Source organism: Chelon labrosus (genome assembly GCF_963514085.1).
Source record: "Chelon labrosus genome assembly, chromosome: 18".
In the NCBI taxonomy this organism is placed as follows: domain Eukaryota; kingdom Metazoa; phylum Chordata; class Actinopteri; order Mugiliformes; family Mugilidae; genus Chelon; species Chelon labrosus.
In genome coordinates this window covers 7,264,258-7,284,154 of record NC_140351.1, presented here as the reverse complement: position 1 = coordinate 7,284,154, position 19,897 = coordinate 7,264,258, and the positions used below count along the sequence as shown (strand labels likewise).

Below are 19,897 nucleotides of genomic sequence, written 5' to 3'. Positions count from 1 at the left end.
TGAAGAAGACCATGGGTTTCTTAACATGCTGCTCTGCATTAGCCTTCAGTTAGCAGCCAGACATCTAAATGATTGACCTCCATTCGGAAGCAGCTGCTTTTTATACGTGGAGAGAGTGAAGCATGTTGTCTGGGTTTATAATTTTTTCATAATTTTTTATTTGAAGAGACATTTATGATTATTTGAAGACTTCCTTATGACCTTAGTTGCATCCTAGTCAAATACAGCTCTGCCAAACAAAAATAAAAAATTGAGCAAAGGTGTACAGCATAAAAGTACAGAAAGAAATAGTGTCAATAAAAAATATATATATAGTTTTGGTCACTTCAGGCTTTTGATTTTAAGTTTTATAAATTCATATAAAAGCATTTTTTTTTTTATCCTTAAGACAGAAAATCCTTCTCAGAAAATCAAGTGCATTGAAATGGAAGGGCACGTTAGTTCAGTTATATTTTCTATTGCTCTATATGAAAGAGTCATAGTAGAGTCACAGCACTGAAAAAGGCTGAGAATGTTCTGGGCCAATTTATAAGAATGGATGAAACACTAGTAAGTGCCAATACCAGGTATTATTTGACACTATGACACCACTGGTTTGTAAAGATATAACAAATTCCCAGATCACCAAGCCATCATTTCTTGCATGTGATCTACTCTCAGACCTATAGTACAGAAAAACATGAAAGGTAACGTTCATATCTGGCATTAAAATGCACTGAGGACACACAGAGATCAAATCACTCTGACAACCAACAGAAGTGATTAGAGCAGCTTTTTGGCAGTCCAACAGAAAAACAGCGGTATATCACTGTGGGTATGGATGCTTGATGGGTTGCTTATTGCAGGTGAGATGGCAACAGCAAAATGGCGATTGATTGTTTTGGGAGAGTATTATTTGCACAGTATTTTTCTGCACCCCAAAGGATGTAGGTGTTTATTTGCAAATAGAGTGCAGAACTGAGATCTGATCACAAGTGGTAACCCTAACCCCTTAATGACACATGTTTTAGACTCACTCTAATGCCAGGTGTTAAGTGACATGCTGAGAGCTGTCCGTCTGTGATCGAATGTCAATATCAATACCGGGGTTGAACAGGGCGAATTAAAGCCTCCTATGCCCAGTCAATATCCCATCTATTTAACTATTTAAATAATAAAATTATAAAATATATTGTTCAATCATTTAGAAAATTAGATTTAAGTCCGTAAGAAAGAACCAAAGGTGGCACAGTGGTGTGGTGATTAGCACTGATGCTTCACAGCAAGAAGGTTCTGGGTTTGAATCATAGACTGTATATAAATATGGACAACGTGTTTCCACTTCCTTGCATTGGCTAAACTGACGGTATTTTCTTGGGGACACGGGAGCGCCATCTTGCGACTTTGGAGCCAGAGTCTGCGCAGTACGGTCCGAGAGCGGAGCCACGCGATGTCACGATATCCATGACCCGACCACAATTCCTCCAGACTCACTTGCGTTTTTTGTTTAATTAATACTACGCTTTGCTCTACCTCCACTAGTTACATTAAGGTAATGTTGGATTATACACTGTACTTATTTTGAAAAATTGTTTTTACAACTATCACGGTCTCATGGGACCGCTTTACGGAGCGGTTGGCATGGAAGCTTGTGGTCGCCGATATGTCACATCCTGTTTCTATAGCGTCGAATAACGAACTAAAACAAAACTTATCCAAAAAATTGACACTTGAACATGCATCAGTATTATATTGCCTACTTAAAATGACAGAAACCATCCTTGAAAAAAATGATTTGACATGTATTTTAGTGTTTTTATTCAGCTCGTCCCATCCACTAACATGGAGGAGGCGGAGCTTATAACCTATACTGCAGCCAGTCACCAGGGGGAGCTCTACTTGCTTTGACTTCACTTATGAGAAGCTGTTCTGCCATCCATCTTTATACTGTCTATGGTTTGAATCCATTGGCCGACTGGGGCCTTTCTGTGTGGAGATTGCATGTTCTCTCTATGTCTCATCTCCAGAGGACAAGTGGTTACAGAAAACGAATGAAAGAACCAAGACTGAGAAGTAACTTTCTAAACAAAACATCTCTTCATCCTCATGCAATATCATCATCATCATTATTATAATTATTACAAATCACTTATTTGCTTACAGCTATAACCTTGGTCTGTGTTTAATGCTTGAGTATCACCAACAAAGCCCTTTATGGACGATTAAAACATCTATTCCGTGCAGTTTCCACAGATCTATAAATCTTCTTGCAAAGTTGGCTGGAAGCAATTTGTCCATCAAGCTTTTGCTAACTACACCAAATTACCCATAATTCAAACGGTCATGTTTCCAGTTCTTGGTTTCCATGGCTATGATGACAAGAAAGAGCAAACAGCCAATCTGCTGTTCCTGGCTGGGATACAAAGCCCACTAATTAAAAGTCTGTCCGGTCTGTAGTCCTCCCTTTGCAGACAGCAGTTATTGGATAGGAGAGCCCACAGCCCTCTGCTTTGCATTTTGATGTCTTCATCATTGTAATGGCTAGTTAAGTTGCCCTGAATTATTGATGAGCCCATACGGTAAAAACAAACCAAACAATATGCATGCTAAACAAATGCCCTCCAGTGCACAATGTTCACATGGGCCTTCACAGTCTAATCATTTTCAGTTGTGGTGTCTCGCAGTTATGCACACAAGCGGTTGCCTTTGGGTGTCTCATAGTTTCTGACTGGAAAAATGCCCGAAGGAGAGTACAGGGAGGCAATTATACACGGTGTCTACAACTGTGTGTTTCTGCTGCATTTTGTGGCATATCTAAAATGACACATGCTATACACAATGTATTTGTTTTTAAATCTGTGAATACAGCTGCATACAGTACATCCATGTCCTCAGTGACCTGCTCAAGGTTACTTTTATCTTTTAGCCCAACTAAAGAAGCTACCTAAAGAAGTGACTCGTCCTTGTGTGGATTATTTATTTTATTTTAATTTTTTTTTATTATTTACAACCACCACATTGATTTAACATGACTGTTCAATAGGTTTACCGCAGGTGTGCAATTGAAAGTAGAAAAGTCAGCAGCATTACAATTAACGATTGTGCTGCAGGAAGTTATCTCTTGTGCAGGAGGGAACTCATGCACAGGCTGATACTTCAAGACATTAGCCCAGATATCAGCATTTAAATGTCCAGGTCTACAGCAACGCACTGATCAAGTCTAAAACACCAATCAGCCACAACATTATAATAGCTGAAGAGAGACGTAAATGACATTGACCATCATGTGACAATGCAATGTTCTGCTGGGAAACTTTTGGACCTGGCATTCATTGGTGTGGATGTTACTTAGACATGTAGCACCCACCTAGATCAGACCAGGCACCCCCACCCCATAGCAATGACACTCCTTGATGGTTTACAGCAGCCATCCCCAGCAGGATGCAGCCTGACAAAAACGGTTTAGGAACAACTCAAAAAACAAAGAACACCACAAGGTGTTGACCTGGCCTCCAAATTCACTAGATCCCAAACTTATCAAGTATCTGTGGGATGATCCCCTCAACCCATAGGAACCCAAAGGCCCCCACTAACAGAAAACGGAATAATATACTCATTTTCTACACATACCCAACACAATAAGAACCACAGCTATTACACATGCAGTAGAATTACACAATTTAAGTGTTAAAATGGATTTTAAACCCCAGTGTAAGTAACTTGTCATGCATCGTGTTGGTCTCTGTCTGCCAAGTCAAGTTTTATTAGTCATAAAAAAAAAAAAAAGTGACAGCAGAGCTCTCCGAACGGCATGAGAAACCCATATTTATGCGGAACAGTGGATTAGAGCTGATTGATAATTGTTTACGCCCTTGGCAGCGGTGAATGTGCGTATTTCAGGAAGAATTCACCAAAGCCGGGGCTACAAAGAGAGGGAGGGGGTGCTAGCCAGCGTGCCGTTCTCTGCTCTGCTGAGAGATCAGCTGGAGTGTGATAGCGCTGACACATAGACGTCTCAGTTATGGGAAACGCAACCAGTCTGCACTAGCATCGTCAAGGTAACTAATCAAAATAACACAAAAATGCAATTGTTTATTTGTATTTTGTTTGACTTGAGGGGTTTTGAGACTTGGGACATGGCGAGAACAACTTCTCATTTGCATTTCTAGTGTCTTTTTTTTCTCTGAACATGCTAAAACCTGCAATATTTGATCACATTTACCTTTTTTTCTCAATTAACATAATAGCCTAATTTGAGAATTGTGACAGATAAGGCTTTTAGCATTCTACTACTGATTTACCCATAAAAAACAGGTTTATTATTAAAACAAAAACATCAAAGAAGGTTTTTTGAATGTGTCATAGAGCGAGGCATTAGCCTTGTGAGTGTTTTATATTTATCATTTGGGTTTATACAGTTATTTCCATGTTTTTTTGTTTCCTTCCTGTGATTACTGCCAACAATGACTTGAAAATGTGAGTTTTTGTGAGCTATGAAATGCCATTTACATATTTTTAGATGCCCTTATTATAACTGGATGACGTTATCTTTCAGCTGGCGTCAGTAGTACCGTCGTATCAGTAATTTCACACACACACAACATTTACATTCCAGTAGCTATGGCCGAGGGATAAGCATGTATCCCATTATGACCAATTATTTCCCTTTTCCTGTTGCTCATCTACAGTATCCGAGCTTCCTGATGCCTGTTTTTACATTGTTGTTCTCGTTTCTGGGGCAATGAGAACAACAAAAGTAATTAACTGATCTATGTACATGTCTTTCTATGACTACCAACACTGAATACTTAATGTCTCATCGTTAATGTTGAATAAAGTTTCCTTTGCCGCTATCATCCTAGGATCATGTTCAAGGGCTAAATCCAGGGACAAAGAAACGGAGGAAAGTATTCTGAACTTCAAAACTATTCATGAAACTGGGGTCCACAGCCACTTCCTTTAATGTAGTTAGATGCAGAAACGCTTTCGGATGATTTTCAGCGCTTTAGTATGTGTCTTAATTTTTTTCCCATACGTATTCATGCTTATCTCTTTACACAGAGAAACACGTTTTTCCAGTGTGTGAGGGATGATTCATTGTAATTCTGTTTGCATAATACCATAAATAACACATCACCCATTCACACTCATCTCTCTCCTGCTCTTTCAGACAAGATTAAATGCTGACTCACTTTCAACACAAAAAGGGCTGAGAACACATCCAGTACGACGATAAAGTCATTTGATCTCTGTAAAACTCAATATACACCGACCAGCCACAATATTAAAACCACTGACAGGAGAAGTGAACAACATTGACCATATTGTGACAATTCGTCAATTCTGCTGGGAAACTTTTGGACCTGGCATTCATTCATGTGGATGTTACTTTGACATGTAGCCTAGACCACCTAGACCAGACCAGACACCCCCACCCCATAGCAATGACACTCCTTGATGGCAGCAGCAGGATGCAGCCTGACACAGACACACACACAAAAACACTTAAGGAACAACTAAAAAAAAAAAAACAGCACAAGGTGTTGACCTGGCCTCCAAATTCACTAGATCCCAAACTGATCCATTATCTGTGGGATGATCCACAGAGGCCCCTCTCCTCAAAGGCCAACACTAACAACACCCTGTTGCCAGACACCACAGGACACCCTCAGAAGGCCCATGTCCATTCTCTGATGAGTCACAACTGTTTTGGAGGCACAAGGGAGACCTACACAACATTAGGAAGGTGGTCATAATGTTATGCTTGACTGGTGTATCCTGTATCCTTCTAATGAGTCCAGCATGTTTTGATTGCCAACCAGCTTCCAGAAGCTGCTGCTTGATGACTGTTGCATTTCACTTGAGTTTAAAACTTCTGACATTGATTTACAACTGACAGAAAGTCACAAAGAGTCTAATATGTTCTACTTTATGTTTGTATTGTAAGCTTAAGTACTATAATGTTAGAAAACGACAGTACATGGAACATCAATGGAACATCAATGAGCCAATACATTATGACCTGGATTAAGAGATCAGGATTGATCTCATCTAAAAAGAAAGATCTGGGATATATTAGATGGACAGTTCATTTATTGAACACATTGGCTGTAGTAGAAATGGGCAGGTGTAAAGGCCTGACCGTCTTTAAAAAGGAACAAATTGTAACGGTGAGACAGCTGGGTCTGAAAAACAACCACGCTTGTGGGTTGCTGTTGGTCAACGGTGAATACCTATTGATGTAGATCTGAGGAAGAGCATGAACCAGTGATTAGGGATGTACAAGAGCAGGTCGATGCATGGCAACTTCAACTAGAAGCTTGCAGTACTTTAAAGGATGTGCTGTAAACATATTGGTGCTGGAAACCACCGTGTACCTCCAGAGGTCTTGTACAGCCCTCAGATCAGAGCCGTCTTCAGAATCCGATTACTTTATTAACTGTTCAAGGAAACTGACAGTTGCAAGGAGATAGAGTCAAATACAAATAGAATAAAATAACAATATTTAAATATACAAAAAAATATTGCACAAAGTATTTATAACTTGCAGAGGATGGTTAGCAGAGTCTGAAAGGTTAAGAGTGAGTGTAACTCAGCAGGAGGAGTTATAAAGTTTGATGGCCAGAGGCAGGAATGACCTCCTGTGGGGTTCTGTGGTGCATTTTGGTTGAATAAGTCTGTTGCTGAAGGTGTTCCTCAGACTGGCCAGTGTGTTGTGTTGTGGAGTGGGTGGGAGTAGCTGTCCAGGATGGTCTTCATTTTTGCTAACATCCTCCTCTCTGACACTGGTCAGAGTGTCCAGCTCGATCCCCACAACATCACTGGTCTTGGCGGTCTTAGTGGCACATCAGCAGAGTATAAGCCAGAGCTAGTCATAATGTTTTGGCTCAAAAGTGCCAGCTCCTTTGAAGTCAGTCTCTGTCTGCACAGTGTTGTACACAGACTGATCAGTGATTGAAAAATGACAGCTTCCCGCGGTGAAGTAACCGTATCTGCTGTTCTATCAATAGCATGGTCTCAGATCAGCCTCAAAGGTCACGAGTTGACTCCAAACGTCTCGGCCCCGGTGGGCCTTAGTTATGTCTCTGGACAGGGCCTCCAGGAAACTGTATACTAAGCCCCACCACTGATCAATGCCTTTTCAGTGTGCCACCACCCAGCATAGAAACCACATGTGGGCGTCCAAATGCCTGCCCCCGATCCATATCTCTCCGTTTCTGTATTTACAGCAAATGAAACATTCAGACGGAAAGACGGCTGACATCGATTGGCTTGTGGGTACACTATTTTGAGTGACATTTCATAAATGGAGCCGCCTCGTGAAATAGTAATGAGCCGATGGCGATTAGCATTCAACTTTAATATGGCATGATTGATTAGATATTCATATTTCACTCGACCAAGGTTAAATATTGAAGACGAGCGTATGAAAATCCCACAAACAATGCATAAACTACTGGAGGTTTCGCCTTTTACGCTCTTTATTGCTCAATGAATGTGATGCTATTGTAGCCGATCTAAAATCAAATGTGTAGTAATCAGGAGAGGTTGGTTTTCTCTTTTTGATTCTCCGGTGTTAGTATTTCAGCTGGGGACCACAAACAACCTTGCTGCATAGTGGAGTCAGTATTCCTGCTGGTCTTGGTTTGCACATAAAGAAAAACCTACAATTAGCTATTTTTTAAGCAGAATTATTTGCATTGGTCACATAATGTCTGCGTTAACTAATGAAGCATACAGGGCTGCTTAAAAACAAACAAACAAGGGCACAGACTAGGAAGTGCACACTTAGTATTCCAACCCCTGCATGCAGAGAGAGAGAGAGAGAGAGAGATTGCACCTGTACAAGCTGTTAGGTGATGTCTGTGTCACTTGGATGACCAGTATCTGTAGCCAAGCATTTCCTTGAGGTATGGAATTGGTTGTCTCAGGAAAATCTGATTAGTCACCGCTGACAATGCAGAGACAAGGAAATTACTTTCTTGTGCATATCATTAAAGAAAAATCAATATGACGAATGTGCTGAGGGGCCCGGGCTATTTATTGTGGCTGAAGCGAGGGCAGGGCAGGCTCTCTTTGCAATGGCCCTCTTGCTATTGCATTTAATTTGCTCTAAGAACAAAAACTCAGGGCTTGAGCTGCAACGCTGCCGTTTCCTCCCCTTACCATGCGACAGCGAACGCTACCAACTTATTCAAACCTGTGACTTAATTACCTCAGAATAAATTTGCCCATGAAGAAATGCAAGGGGTTCTTCAAGGTGAGCACTCTTCACACTTGTCTCCTTAATGCCTTAATTATCTGCAGGGATTTGAATTCAAGGCTCGCTCCGCGGTGTCCAAGAGAGACTAACAAGACGTTGGAATAACCGCTCACCTCTGCTTTTGTGCTGCTTCAAGACTGTCAAGGGTCAAGTAACTAAGTAACCTCTTGTGCAACTTTGTTCCAGATGAGAGCACATCAAGTCAGCCACAAAAGTGTAATCACAAGGAGGAGTCAAGAAGGTGATGATTATTTGATACAGACAACTCTTTGAAGTAACCGAGTGCTTAAAATATGCAGCGAGATAAAAACAGAAGAATTACGCCTTTCAAAAATCACGACTTGGTACAGCATGCACCTCTTAATATAAATTTCTTTTTTTATTACCAGAATTACCACAATTTAAGCATACACCGATCAAGCATAACATTATGACCACCTTCCTAATATTGTGTAGGTCTCCCTTGTTTCCTCCAAAACAGTTGTATGTCTCATCAGAGAATGGACATGGGCCTTCTGAGGGTGTCCTGTGGTGTCTGGCAACAGAATGTTGTTAGAGGGGGGCCTTTGAAGGGGAGGGGGCTCTGTGGATCATCCCACAGATACTTGATCAGTTTGGGATCTAGTGAATTTGGAGGTCAGGTCAACACCTTTTTTCCTGTTCCTAAAGCGTTTTTGTGTGTGTGCCTGTGTCAGGCCGCATCCTGCTGAGGATGGCTGCTGCCATCAAGGAGTGTCATTGCTATGGGGTGGGGGTGCCTGGTCTGGTCTAGGTGGGTGCTACATGTCTAAGTAACATCCACACGAATTAATGCCAAGGTCCAAAAGTTTCCCAGCAGAACACTGAATTGTCACAAGATGGTTGTTAAATGTTATTTACTTCTCCCATCAGTGGTCATAATGTTATGCCTGATCGGTGTATTTCCATAGCTCAGTATTGGCCATAAAGGAACCCTGATCCTTTCTTTACTGTACTCTTGTTTGTTGTCCACCTCAGCCTACTAACACAAGCAGTGCTGCTCTCCAAGCGTAGCGTTACACCGATCAGCATTAGAAAGTGTGATTGTGAAAAATGAGGTCCAGTTCAGAAAACATATCACGAAACTTGGCAGCAGTAGATCATATCAGCCGTCGCCAATCACACCATTTCCTAGGGTAACTTAATAGCAGACCAAAATCAAATTGCTGTAGTCTGAGCCACAAGCAGAATGTCTCTGACTGATCAGTTTCAAGAGTCGCATTCTCCAATTAAACGTCAACGTTTTAATATAGGACCTCCTTTTTTCAGTGTTGGAAAAATATTTAACCCATATTTAGGTAGCATGCATAACATGCGGCCCGACATCTGCAAATATCCAATATTAGAACGTATCAGATCTGCAGTTACTGGCCCCATCGACCGGCTCAGTGTTTAAGGTTTGTTGCTGCTCAATGATCATGTTTTCTGTCTCTGCTCTTCCAGACACTCCCTGACAGAAATCTGTAGGAGGTTACTTCCCCGTAAGAGTGTTTTTCCTCTCCACCGTCAACTCAATGGAGAAAATGTTGGATTTCTCTTTATAACACCGACATGTTTTGACTTTTATCTGCAAGTGCCCTGAGACGACTTATGATCTGGAGCTATGTAAATAAAACTGCAATGGACAGAGGTCTATTACCTCAGACATGGAAGGTAGGAGGACAAGAAAAATGCACAGTGTTGATTTATCCACACCATTTAAAAGTTTTTTTTTAAAAAAAAAGTCTGTGCTGCTTTATCCTGCATTTTACAAGTAAACCTGAAAATGAGACAATCCTGAAAAAAGACCAGCGGGTTTGGACTCGAGCTGCATAACAAACACGTGGCGTCGACATAATCATGTGCCTACATAGTCATAGTGTGAATTATGCTCCGTGCGTGTCACATTCTCACATCCATGCTACTGTATATCTCTTGAGTAACCACTCCCCCATTAATAGAAGATGGCCTTGAAATAGAACGGGTGAGTGGGATTTACTTTCCTGAAATCCTCCGTAAGCCCTCCCACAACATCTGACTGTGGTCCCCCCCCCCCCCCCCCCTTTCTAGGGTGTATTAGGGCTGGCTACATCAATGAGTAAAATATCACTGAAAATAAATGATTTGATCTGAGTCAACAACACCCTTGCTATGCTGCAGAACAGTCATCACAGATGCTTTCCAAACAGGCTGCGCTTTATTCCATCTGCATCCGATGAGCTACAGACACACAAGCCTCAAAGCCTTTTCACTGTGTTTGTCATCAGGTTTATTTTCACATTCACATTATTTAAGGCACATTTATTTAGCTGCATTATATTTATTTGAGGTTTGTGTTTCACTTGTGATCTGACAAGGGTGTAACCTGCCTCTCACCCAGTGCCAGCTAGGACTCCATCACTCTGTAGACCTCCATGATAAATGCTCTGCGTGTTCATATAATGGTCTGGTTGCAACACATGTAGGAAACACATATAACGCTAAGTTGCTAGGCAACACAATAGTTGCATCAATAAGTGAGAGTGTTAGAGTCACCTGTCTGAATGCTATTCATTGCAAAGTCATCCCCAATCAGCCCCTGGGTGTCATTTCTCAAACGCCTAAATATAACCAGTCCACCCAACCTCTCAGTTGTCTTAGTGTGCTCAATGATTTCCAACACTGAGCTGAATGAGAGAAGGGCACCTCTGAGACAGAGGAAAGGTTGGACACGCCTCACTGAAGGGAGCAGTTCGAAGTTAACTTAGAAGTCACGGCAGAACCATTTAGCCACACCCTGCATGTAAAACCATCCTGGTTTGATTTGGGTCACTTAGTATGCTGGGTGATTCCTGCATTAAATCAATGATTAATTAAAGTATCTTGCAACGTTTTTAAGCCACACAAAAGCTAATCTTAACCAGGCTGTTCATGACCATCGAATTGTACTGCATTGTTGTGGATTGTTTGTAATTTTCTAACTGCTATCCACCGGTCAGTGAACATTCATGGCATATACACCAATCAGCCACAAGATTAAAACCACTGACAGGAGGAGTAAATAACATTGACCAACTTGTGACAATACAATGTTCTGCTGGGAAACTTTTAGACCTGGCATTGGTGTGGATGTTACTTAGACATGTAGCACCCACCTAGACCAGACCAGGCACCCCCACCCCATAGCAATGACACTCCTAATAGCAGGATGCAGCCTGACACAGACACACACACAAAAACACTTCAAGAACAACTCAAAAAAACATGAAGAACAGCACAAGGTGTTGACCTGGCCTCCAAATTCTCTAGATCCCAAACTGATCAAGTATCTGTGGGATGATCCACAGAGACCCCTCCCCTCCAAGGCCCCCCACTAACGACATCTTGTTGCCAGACACCACTGGACACCCTCAGAAGGCCCATGTCCATTCTCTGATGAGTCACAACTGTTGTTGGAGGCACAAGGGAGACCTGCACAATATTAGGAAGGTGGTCATAATGTTATGCCTAATTGGTGTATAATGGGGACCTACAGGATTTCTTAAATTTGAAAGCTTGGTCCTGACGCACAGTGGGAATTGAGTGACCCATATAAACATGTGTTTATTTTTACAGTATGTTCAACAGGTTGAATTTGACAAAGGAGGACTCCAGTGAAATCTCTGACACATATCATCTCAAATCTTGGGACTCATTTGTTCATAGTTAACTTAAGTTGAAGACATAACCTTCCATTAGTGCGCAATTATGCGTTTCACATTATACAGTGTTTTTTCCCCATTAGTGTGTGCAACTGATAAAAAAAAGAGCTATATCCTTCTCCTCATACTATTCCATGAGGAAATTGCCTGTATAAATTACAGGCAGAGGTACTGTACGTCTTCTTGTAAGATTAAGACGATATCATAGACAAGGCGGTGAAGCTCTGTCCGAAGGACGACAGAAAATAATAAAGAGCTTGTTATTGGAAAAGAGAAAAAGTTCATCCCAAAGATTAATTGGTTTGAGAGAAAGGCACCATGTTTCCGAGTTCAAGGTATGACATTTAGAGCCAACAGGGGAGTGAACTTCATTATAAAGATTTATGAAAATGATTCAGGTGGAAAATTCCATTCACCCTCCCTATTATGAATTCCATCTTGAAAAGCAAATTGAATTAAGTGGTGAATTATTCTCTCTAATTATGATGTCCATATTGGTTCTTTTTAAAAAGAAAAAAAAGCAACTGATGTTGAATAAAAGAGATGCAAAACATAAGGCACTCTAACCTGACCAAATGGAAAATGAATCAGCTTTTGTACTGGTAACTCTTTGTTGTGTGAGTAATACCACATAATTGAAGAAGGAAGCACAGACTATAGTTGTCTCTCTCAGCACAGCCTTGTTTGTTTCTGTAAAGCCAGCTTTGGCCATTAGCACACAGGGGAGATGAGGATTTATTGAACCATTATTGATTGCATGCTAGGAAAAGTCCAGTGATTTATATATATTGTCCTTTTCCAAGGTAAGCAACCAATAAGAACGGCTGAATTCTATACTTTCGTGTTTGTAATTATGACAGTTTATCATTTTCTTTCTTGTGGAGATCGTGTTGCAGCCGTGCAATGAAGATTAGAGGCAATAAACAAAAGTGGAACAACGGTGGAAAGCTGCAAACTTTCCTTTTCGTTTGAGTCTTTTCCGCTTCTAGAATTCAAGTGTTACAATACACATCATTCCAAATTCAGAGGCGGTAATGAAAATGTGTAGTGCATTCAAGCTGTATAAAGTCCCTCAGTTTAGCATGACAGCACTAATGGTAGTACTTAACAAGAAATATAGCAGTGTGCCAGCAGGAGGAGAGAAATCATTATTTGGATGCACTCTGATGCACCGGGAAAGCACAGTGTGCAAAATATTCAGGTGGCAGTGTCCCCAGTTTTAGCCCGGTGTTGATTGTCACTGGTTGAAACAAGTGACAAACGTCAGGTCACATCACTGATGCTTTAAAACTGACTCCATGGCTAATTTGATCACAGGTCAAAGAGAAAATCTGGGACATAAACTCCTGAATTCTCATTTACAAGCTCATCCCTGAAGCCCCAAGGCCATCATCTATCCATGACCTTCCAGAAACACTGCTAAACAACAAACCGACAGCCACCACCCAAAGTTTTCTAGCCCTAAGACCTCACGCACAATCCCGACAGAAAATCTCCTCAACAGGTCAGCAGTCTATCGCAGGGCTAACACAGACAGGCCCCAGTTGGCTTGGATTCAAACCCAGAACCTTGAACCAACTCCAAGTCCCTAAACTTTTTGGACATCCATGGCAAGACCCAGCTTCACGAGTTTAACCACTGCCTCGCCCCTTCAGAAGGCTAGCGGCAGGCTCCAAGTCTACCAGCCCAAAGGACAATACACTTGAGCACAGATTCTGACTGGTTCTTTGGAAACAAACAAAATATTGGACCCAAAGATATAATTTTTCAGACCCTCATATAACAGCAGCACAATCTAACAACACTGGGCAACAATAAATATTCCAAAATAAGCGAAAAACGAGTCTAGTGAAAGCCGACTATGTCAAACTTCTATGTATGCTAATGTTAATTAACAATTACGAACGCCCTAAAATGTTTTTTTTTTTTTGTTTTTGTAATACTAATGCTAAATACAGCTTTTACTTGCATGAATAAAATTCCAAATTTCTGTGTCACAAATGATTCACAAAATGAGCGATTCAATAAAACAAGGACGACAGACTCTGTATGTTGTCTCTTCCTCCAGTTCACCATGAGCCACTGAGTCACTGAGATTTAAATGAAACATAACTGTTGAGCTGTCTGGTTTTCACAAGATATTCTGACTATACAGATAAAAGAACGATGGTTGTGTAGGTAACTGCATTAACATAGAAGTATTTTAGTCATCTTTCTGTGTAAAAAATACCTACAGTGTAATTTAAAATAGTATGTATACAGTAGTAGATTTTACACACAGTGCACATCTGTGAGTCTTATGCTGACCAAGTATATAATATGAGTCATGGAGATGGCAATTAAAACCAGGTATTACCGGATGGAGTGTGTATAACAGTTTACAGTGTCCATGTCAAAAGCACAAGCCAGCATTATTTTCTGCCACACACTATTCAGTGGAAGAACACGTACTTAGACTCATTTTGGTCCATATTTGCCTTAATTTGCCATCTGTGCTTGTTTTGAAGGAGGTATCTGGCGTCAGATGAGTATCCACGAGTCCTGCTTTCAAAGAGCTGGAGGGCCCAGAGAGGGCTGACATGTGGGGGTTTCATGATGCAAGCGATTTCCATTCACACAAAAGCCAGCCGACATTCAGACTTTTTTTTTTTTTTTGCTTTCCCTCTCTGACTGATCTGTAGTTGGCTTTAACAGTTAATATTGAGGTAATCCCCGACCATTCATCCTGAAAAAGGCCTTTACACCAGCGCTATTTGTATGCATCATTTAACAGTGATATAACCAGGAGCTGTGAAGCTAACATTTTTAAAACCTGACAAAACATAGAAAATCTATTTTAGACCACATTTACCTCTAAAATACAAACACTTGGATGCAAATATTGAGAAAACTGACTGTTTTCCATTTCCCAGTTTCAAAGTGAGCACTGTCGTGGAGACATCAGGTTTCTTATTACTTGGCTAAGCAAGCTGCCTTATTAAGGATTCTGGTTGGACGCATCTTCCCTGAGAATCCTAATTAGTGCGACTTAAACAAAAGACGGAGGATTGTGCCAGCTGCCTCACATAACGAGGATTCCTCACTAATTAAAAACACCTAGGAGAGCAGTTAGGAAGTAATACCTGGTTAGGTTTGTAAGGTTAGGGAGATCTAATGAACATGAAAATGAGTAATACAGCAATAAGTTCTCGTTAAGTCCTGCCTTTGTAACGGCAGGCTTTGTCTCTTTGCGGAAACTCGTATGTTGATGACAAAAACATTCTTCCTCCTTATGCTAGGTTGTTAAGACGCCTGAAACTGATTCACAGAAAAATACTTGATGATTTAAAAGCAAGGTGTGACAACTGTGGTTCAAGCATGCCCAGCACACAACTTCAGATGAACACACTCCACACAAAGCCTTGACAAAAGTATACTCGGATCATGGTTCAACTAGTGTTTTATATGTTTGGCCCAATGACCACTACACCTTTACTTTTATCAAAATGTATAAATCCGAAGAAAATGCCATTGTGCTTCTTAAAGGGGAACTACCATTTTTTACAACCTGGACCTTATTTCTGGCATATAATACAATCGTTTACTCACCCATATAACTTTGGTGTCATTTGTAGTCCTTCAGAAGATATTTAGCTCCAGCAGAGCGGCGCGTATATCCATATAGTGGGAGTGATTGGGGCACCGAAACGCAGCGTCTAAATAACACATTATCTGCCGCAAAACTCATTCATTTCACCAATATTTTGTTATGATACGCTAGTGCTATTCCCTGTTGAGTCTGGAGTTATCTGTTATCTATTCCATCTATTGTTGTTCTTTGGCCAGCTGTTCCTCTCTCTGCCTCCACATCCTCCTTTCAACGACCTCATCATCCGTATACTCTGGCTCAAAACAGTAAGGACGTCCATCATAAACAAAGTCGTCTTCCACAACTTCAGAATCGGAAAAAATATTAAGCCATGTTACAAAAAAAAATAGCAGTAGCAAATTACAGGTAAACAAGCCGCGCGGGGTGCATGCAGCGCTCAGAGATGACATCATCCAGGTCAGAGGTTAGTAGGTCAATGTACAGACCCCGGATGATGATAACAGGTAACTCTGGACTCAATGGGGAATAGCATTAGCGCATCATAACAAAATATTGGTGAAATTAATGAGTTTCACAGCAGATAATGCGTTATTAAGAGGCTGCGTTTCGGTGCCCCAGTCACTCCCACTATATTGATATACGCGGATCTAATCATCTCCTGAACGAGTGCAAATGACAAAAGTTATATGGGTGAGTAAATGATCGTATTATATGACAGAAATAAGGTCCAGGTTGTAAAAAACGGTAGTTCCCCTTTAAATCTAGATTATATTAGCATAGCACAAGAGTTACAACTGCAAAGTTTTAGCAATAATTATTCGTGGTACAACCGCATATTCGCATTAACTTCCATAACCCAGAAGGGACTAAAAGAAAAAAAAATAAATTCATTACTCAAGCATAACACCCAAGTAAATTTGCACCCTTTGCATCTTTGAGTGGAGCTGTGTCACCTTTCTGCAATGATCCACATAATGACGTGCATGTGAGCCGACCTCAGAATGATTCCTATGTGGAGGGAGCAAAGCGAATTTCTCGGGCCTTAATTGATAGCTGAGGCTAAAAAGTGTTCCACTTGAAAAGATAATTTGGTAGAAATGAATTAGTCACAGAGTGTTTAGTCCTCTGTGCGTGTCAAGATAAAGGAAACGAGGGTCAGTATCTGTCAGGCCACAGCGGCGTTCCGTTTCATGCCAATTCTACCTGTGTCTAATTGGATAAAAAGAGAGGAAAATAAATCAGAGCATTAAGTGTTTTGTTGGTAATGTGCTACACGGCGCTTTTAACTTCAATAACTGTAAATCTATTTACATATTGCAATGACTATTGAGATATTATAATTGCTGTCATGATCAAAGGCACTTTTCTTTGAGATATCTTTTATCCTGGCTTAAAGCTACATGAATGGCTGTGTCCAGCACACACCCGCACACACACACACACACACACACACACACACACACACATATCATCTCTACCATACACTGCAAATGCCCTCCAGACACAGGTTTCATTTGAGCACATTCATTACCTTTTAATTGCCTCTAAATTGCAATGTGACCCATCACATCAATAACACTATCTCTGTAAGAGGAGAAATGAACCTCAGCAGGGTTCAGTGCATATGTACGCACGTACCTCGTTTGTGTGAATGCATGCAAGCAAATAATTGTTTATATGATATTTTCGTCTGGGCGAGAGGTTTAATTTCTGTGGAACAGTAGCTCACACTGTGTGTCCTGTGTTCTGAAAGGAGCAGATATTACCACGATGAAGGTGAATCAAAATGTGTTTCAATTTAATCTCTTCTGATTACACACTGTTGTGCCCTGGCTAAGCTCGCCGGCAATGCTGATCTTAGACATTCACCCTGACCTTCAGCCTGCACAGACGGGGCGTCCTGCTGGCTGAAAAACCTTACAGAACTCATTAAAACAGCAACAGCATCACTAGACATTTACCTGCAGTATCAGGTTATATGAACGGCAGAGAATATAACACGTTAAACTGAGAGAACTTTTGGGAGTTTGCAACAGACTAGAGGAGTCGTACTCCTGAGCTGTAGCCGTGCTGCATGATGTTAATTCCACATAAACACCACCCTGACATACAAGTTAAACTCTGTGTGAACTCTTCAGGAACAAAACTGCTTTATTTAGCAAATACTTTAAAATTAAACTTGTGGATTTATGGACAGGGTATTATGGTAATATATTAAACATTACCACTGCTACCTCTGTTAAAACTGCTGCCAACAGACAGCAGTAATAACCATCAACAGACCTATAGGCCTTTTGATGTGTCGCAGTCAGAACATAGGTATAAAACATGATATTCGTGATGGATTATATCCCATATAATGATGATAATGTGCCCGCCTGCATGCTGTCACACTGTCATGCCTCACTGGTCCAGAGCTGTCATGAAAGTTATTCATCATTCCTTTTATGATGAATCAAAATATATATATCTACTACTAGTCCTGCTTAAAAATACATTTAATACTGCTACAAATGTTTTTTGCTGTCATTATTACTACATTATAGGATTGGACAATTATGTTAAAGGGGGACTACTGTTTTTTACAACCTGGAGCTTATTTCTGGCATAAAATACAGTAATTTACTCACCCATATAACTTTTGTGTAATTCGTATTCCTTCAGGAGATAATTAGATCAGCGTCTCTGAGCGCCATCGCGGGTGCGCGCGGCGCTCAGAGATGACATCATCCAGGTCAGAAGGCATCGTCCGGGGTCTGTAGGTCAATCTACAGACCCCGGATGATGATAACAGGTAACTCCAGGCTCAGCGGGGAATAGCACTAGCGTACGATAACAAAATATTGGTGAAATGAACAGGTTTCGTGCCCCAGTCACTCCCACTGCATCTAAATATCTACAGAAGGACTACAACTTACAAAAAAGTTATATGGGTGAGTAAACGACCATATTTTATGCCAGAAATATGGCCCAGGTTGTAAAAAACAGTAGTTCCGTATAAAAATTATAACATAGCCGGAGATCATTGGCACAGGATATTATACACCATCATTACTTATTTTAAATGTCACTATAGATGATTTTGTTAATGGATATTTTTACCTAAACAGGAAAAATAAACAAAAATAATGACTTCACGGGGGTGGGCATTACACAGTTGGTGGCGATAAATTAAGTCCAGGTTTGACCATACCGTTTAAGAGACATCCTGAATTTCTCTCGGAGGTTGTGACTTATTACAAGTTGTATGAGGGAAAGTGATTATACCCAAAAGAAGAATACAACTGGGGCAACCACAGTGAATTTTTAGTGTTTCAATTAGCGGGGAGGTTATAAATCATGTCCATCAGTAGAATAATTCATGCAATACTGTTAGAATAGGTAGCTAATGATAAATTTAAATACAAACACAGACAAACCACTCTGAAATTTGCAATGGTCGCTCCAACATTTCATCTTGTAGTCTGGTGACTGTACTCCCCCAGCTGACACACTCTGGGTATTCTCAGTTAGATGCATGAGACCGAGCACAGAAAGTCACCATTTCTCCTTGCAGCGTCACCTTAAATGCAGGCAACTTCTACACTAAACATGGCATGAACTTTCCAGGCCACCCGCAATCCCTCAAATCAAGCTCCTGCAGAATCCCACTCTAAACTCTGGTCATGTTATTCATTACACTGCTGCAGACCTGTGCTGTGAGTTGAATACCTGCATCACCATTACCTCAGAGTATTCCTAGCCACAGAATTAATTAAAATCTAATATAGCCTTGTCTGGAGAATGTGGCGGTCTGAGGGGTTGTTAAAAGCAAATCAAGACTGGAGCACCTTCCTGGATCTGAGAAAATGACTCTTAACAGTAAGGTGCAATTAAACGAGAGAGCAGTGTTACCTGCTATTGAGGGTCTGCAGGGAAATCTTCTGTTAAGCTACACTTTTCCTTTTCACTCTTTCAGCAGTGTCTCTCAGCGCTCATATCTCAACGTTTGACACGGCGGTGGCAGGATGGATTTTCTGAAGGTTGGCCTCCGCGTAAAGATGTTCACCCTGCGATGGAATTTGACAAAAACTCTGGTGAACTCTGCGGGGTCTTGGTTTTATTTCTGAAATTTGGTTTCCGTTCAGTATTTGTCGTGATAAGAACTTGCTGCAGTGATTCCTTCAACTTCCTACCCATCGCCTATCAATCGCTGTGTGTCCTTTCCCTTGAACATTTGATAAAGAATGATTTTCTGCAGCCCCGGCTCAAGCGCACTTATTCTGCTCAATCCAAAACAAACTGAAAACCATTACTTTCTGGCTACAGCTATGGTGTCATTCTAGGGAAAGTCAAAACAGACACTGAGGGGCAGATTTAAACCTTCTTTGAAAGTGCTCTTCACATTTG

At 40.9% G+C, this 19,897-nt stretch overlaps 1 protein-coding gene across 1 annotated transcript in view; it reads right to left on the bottom strand.

Moving 5' to 3' along the window:
• Nucleotides 1–17,433, bottom strand: part of ntng1a (netrin g1a) — a gene marked incomplete at its 3' end in the record, with an annotated part of 261,620 nt that extends 244,187 nt beyond the window's left edge. The window contains exon 1 of the mRNA XM_084565608.1: nt 16,942–17,433. Within this exon, the coding sequence (XP_084421734.1) occupies nt 16,942–17,022 (81 nt within the window). The 5' untranslated portion in view covers nt 17,023–17,433. The remainder of the gene's footprint in view (nt 1–16,941) is intronic.
• Nucleotides 17,434–19,897: the final 2,464 nt, after the last annotated feature.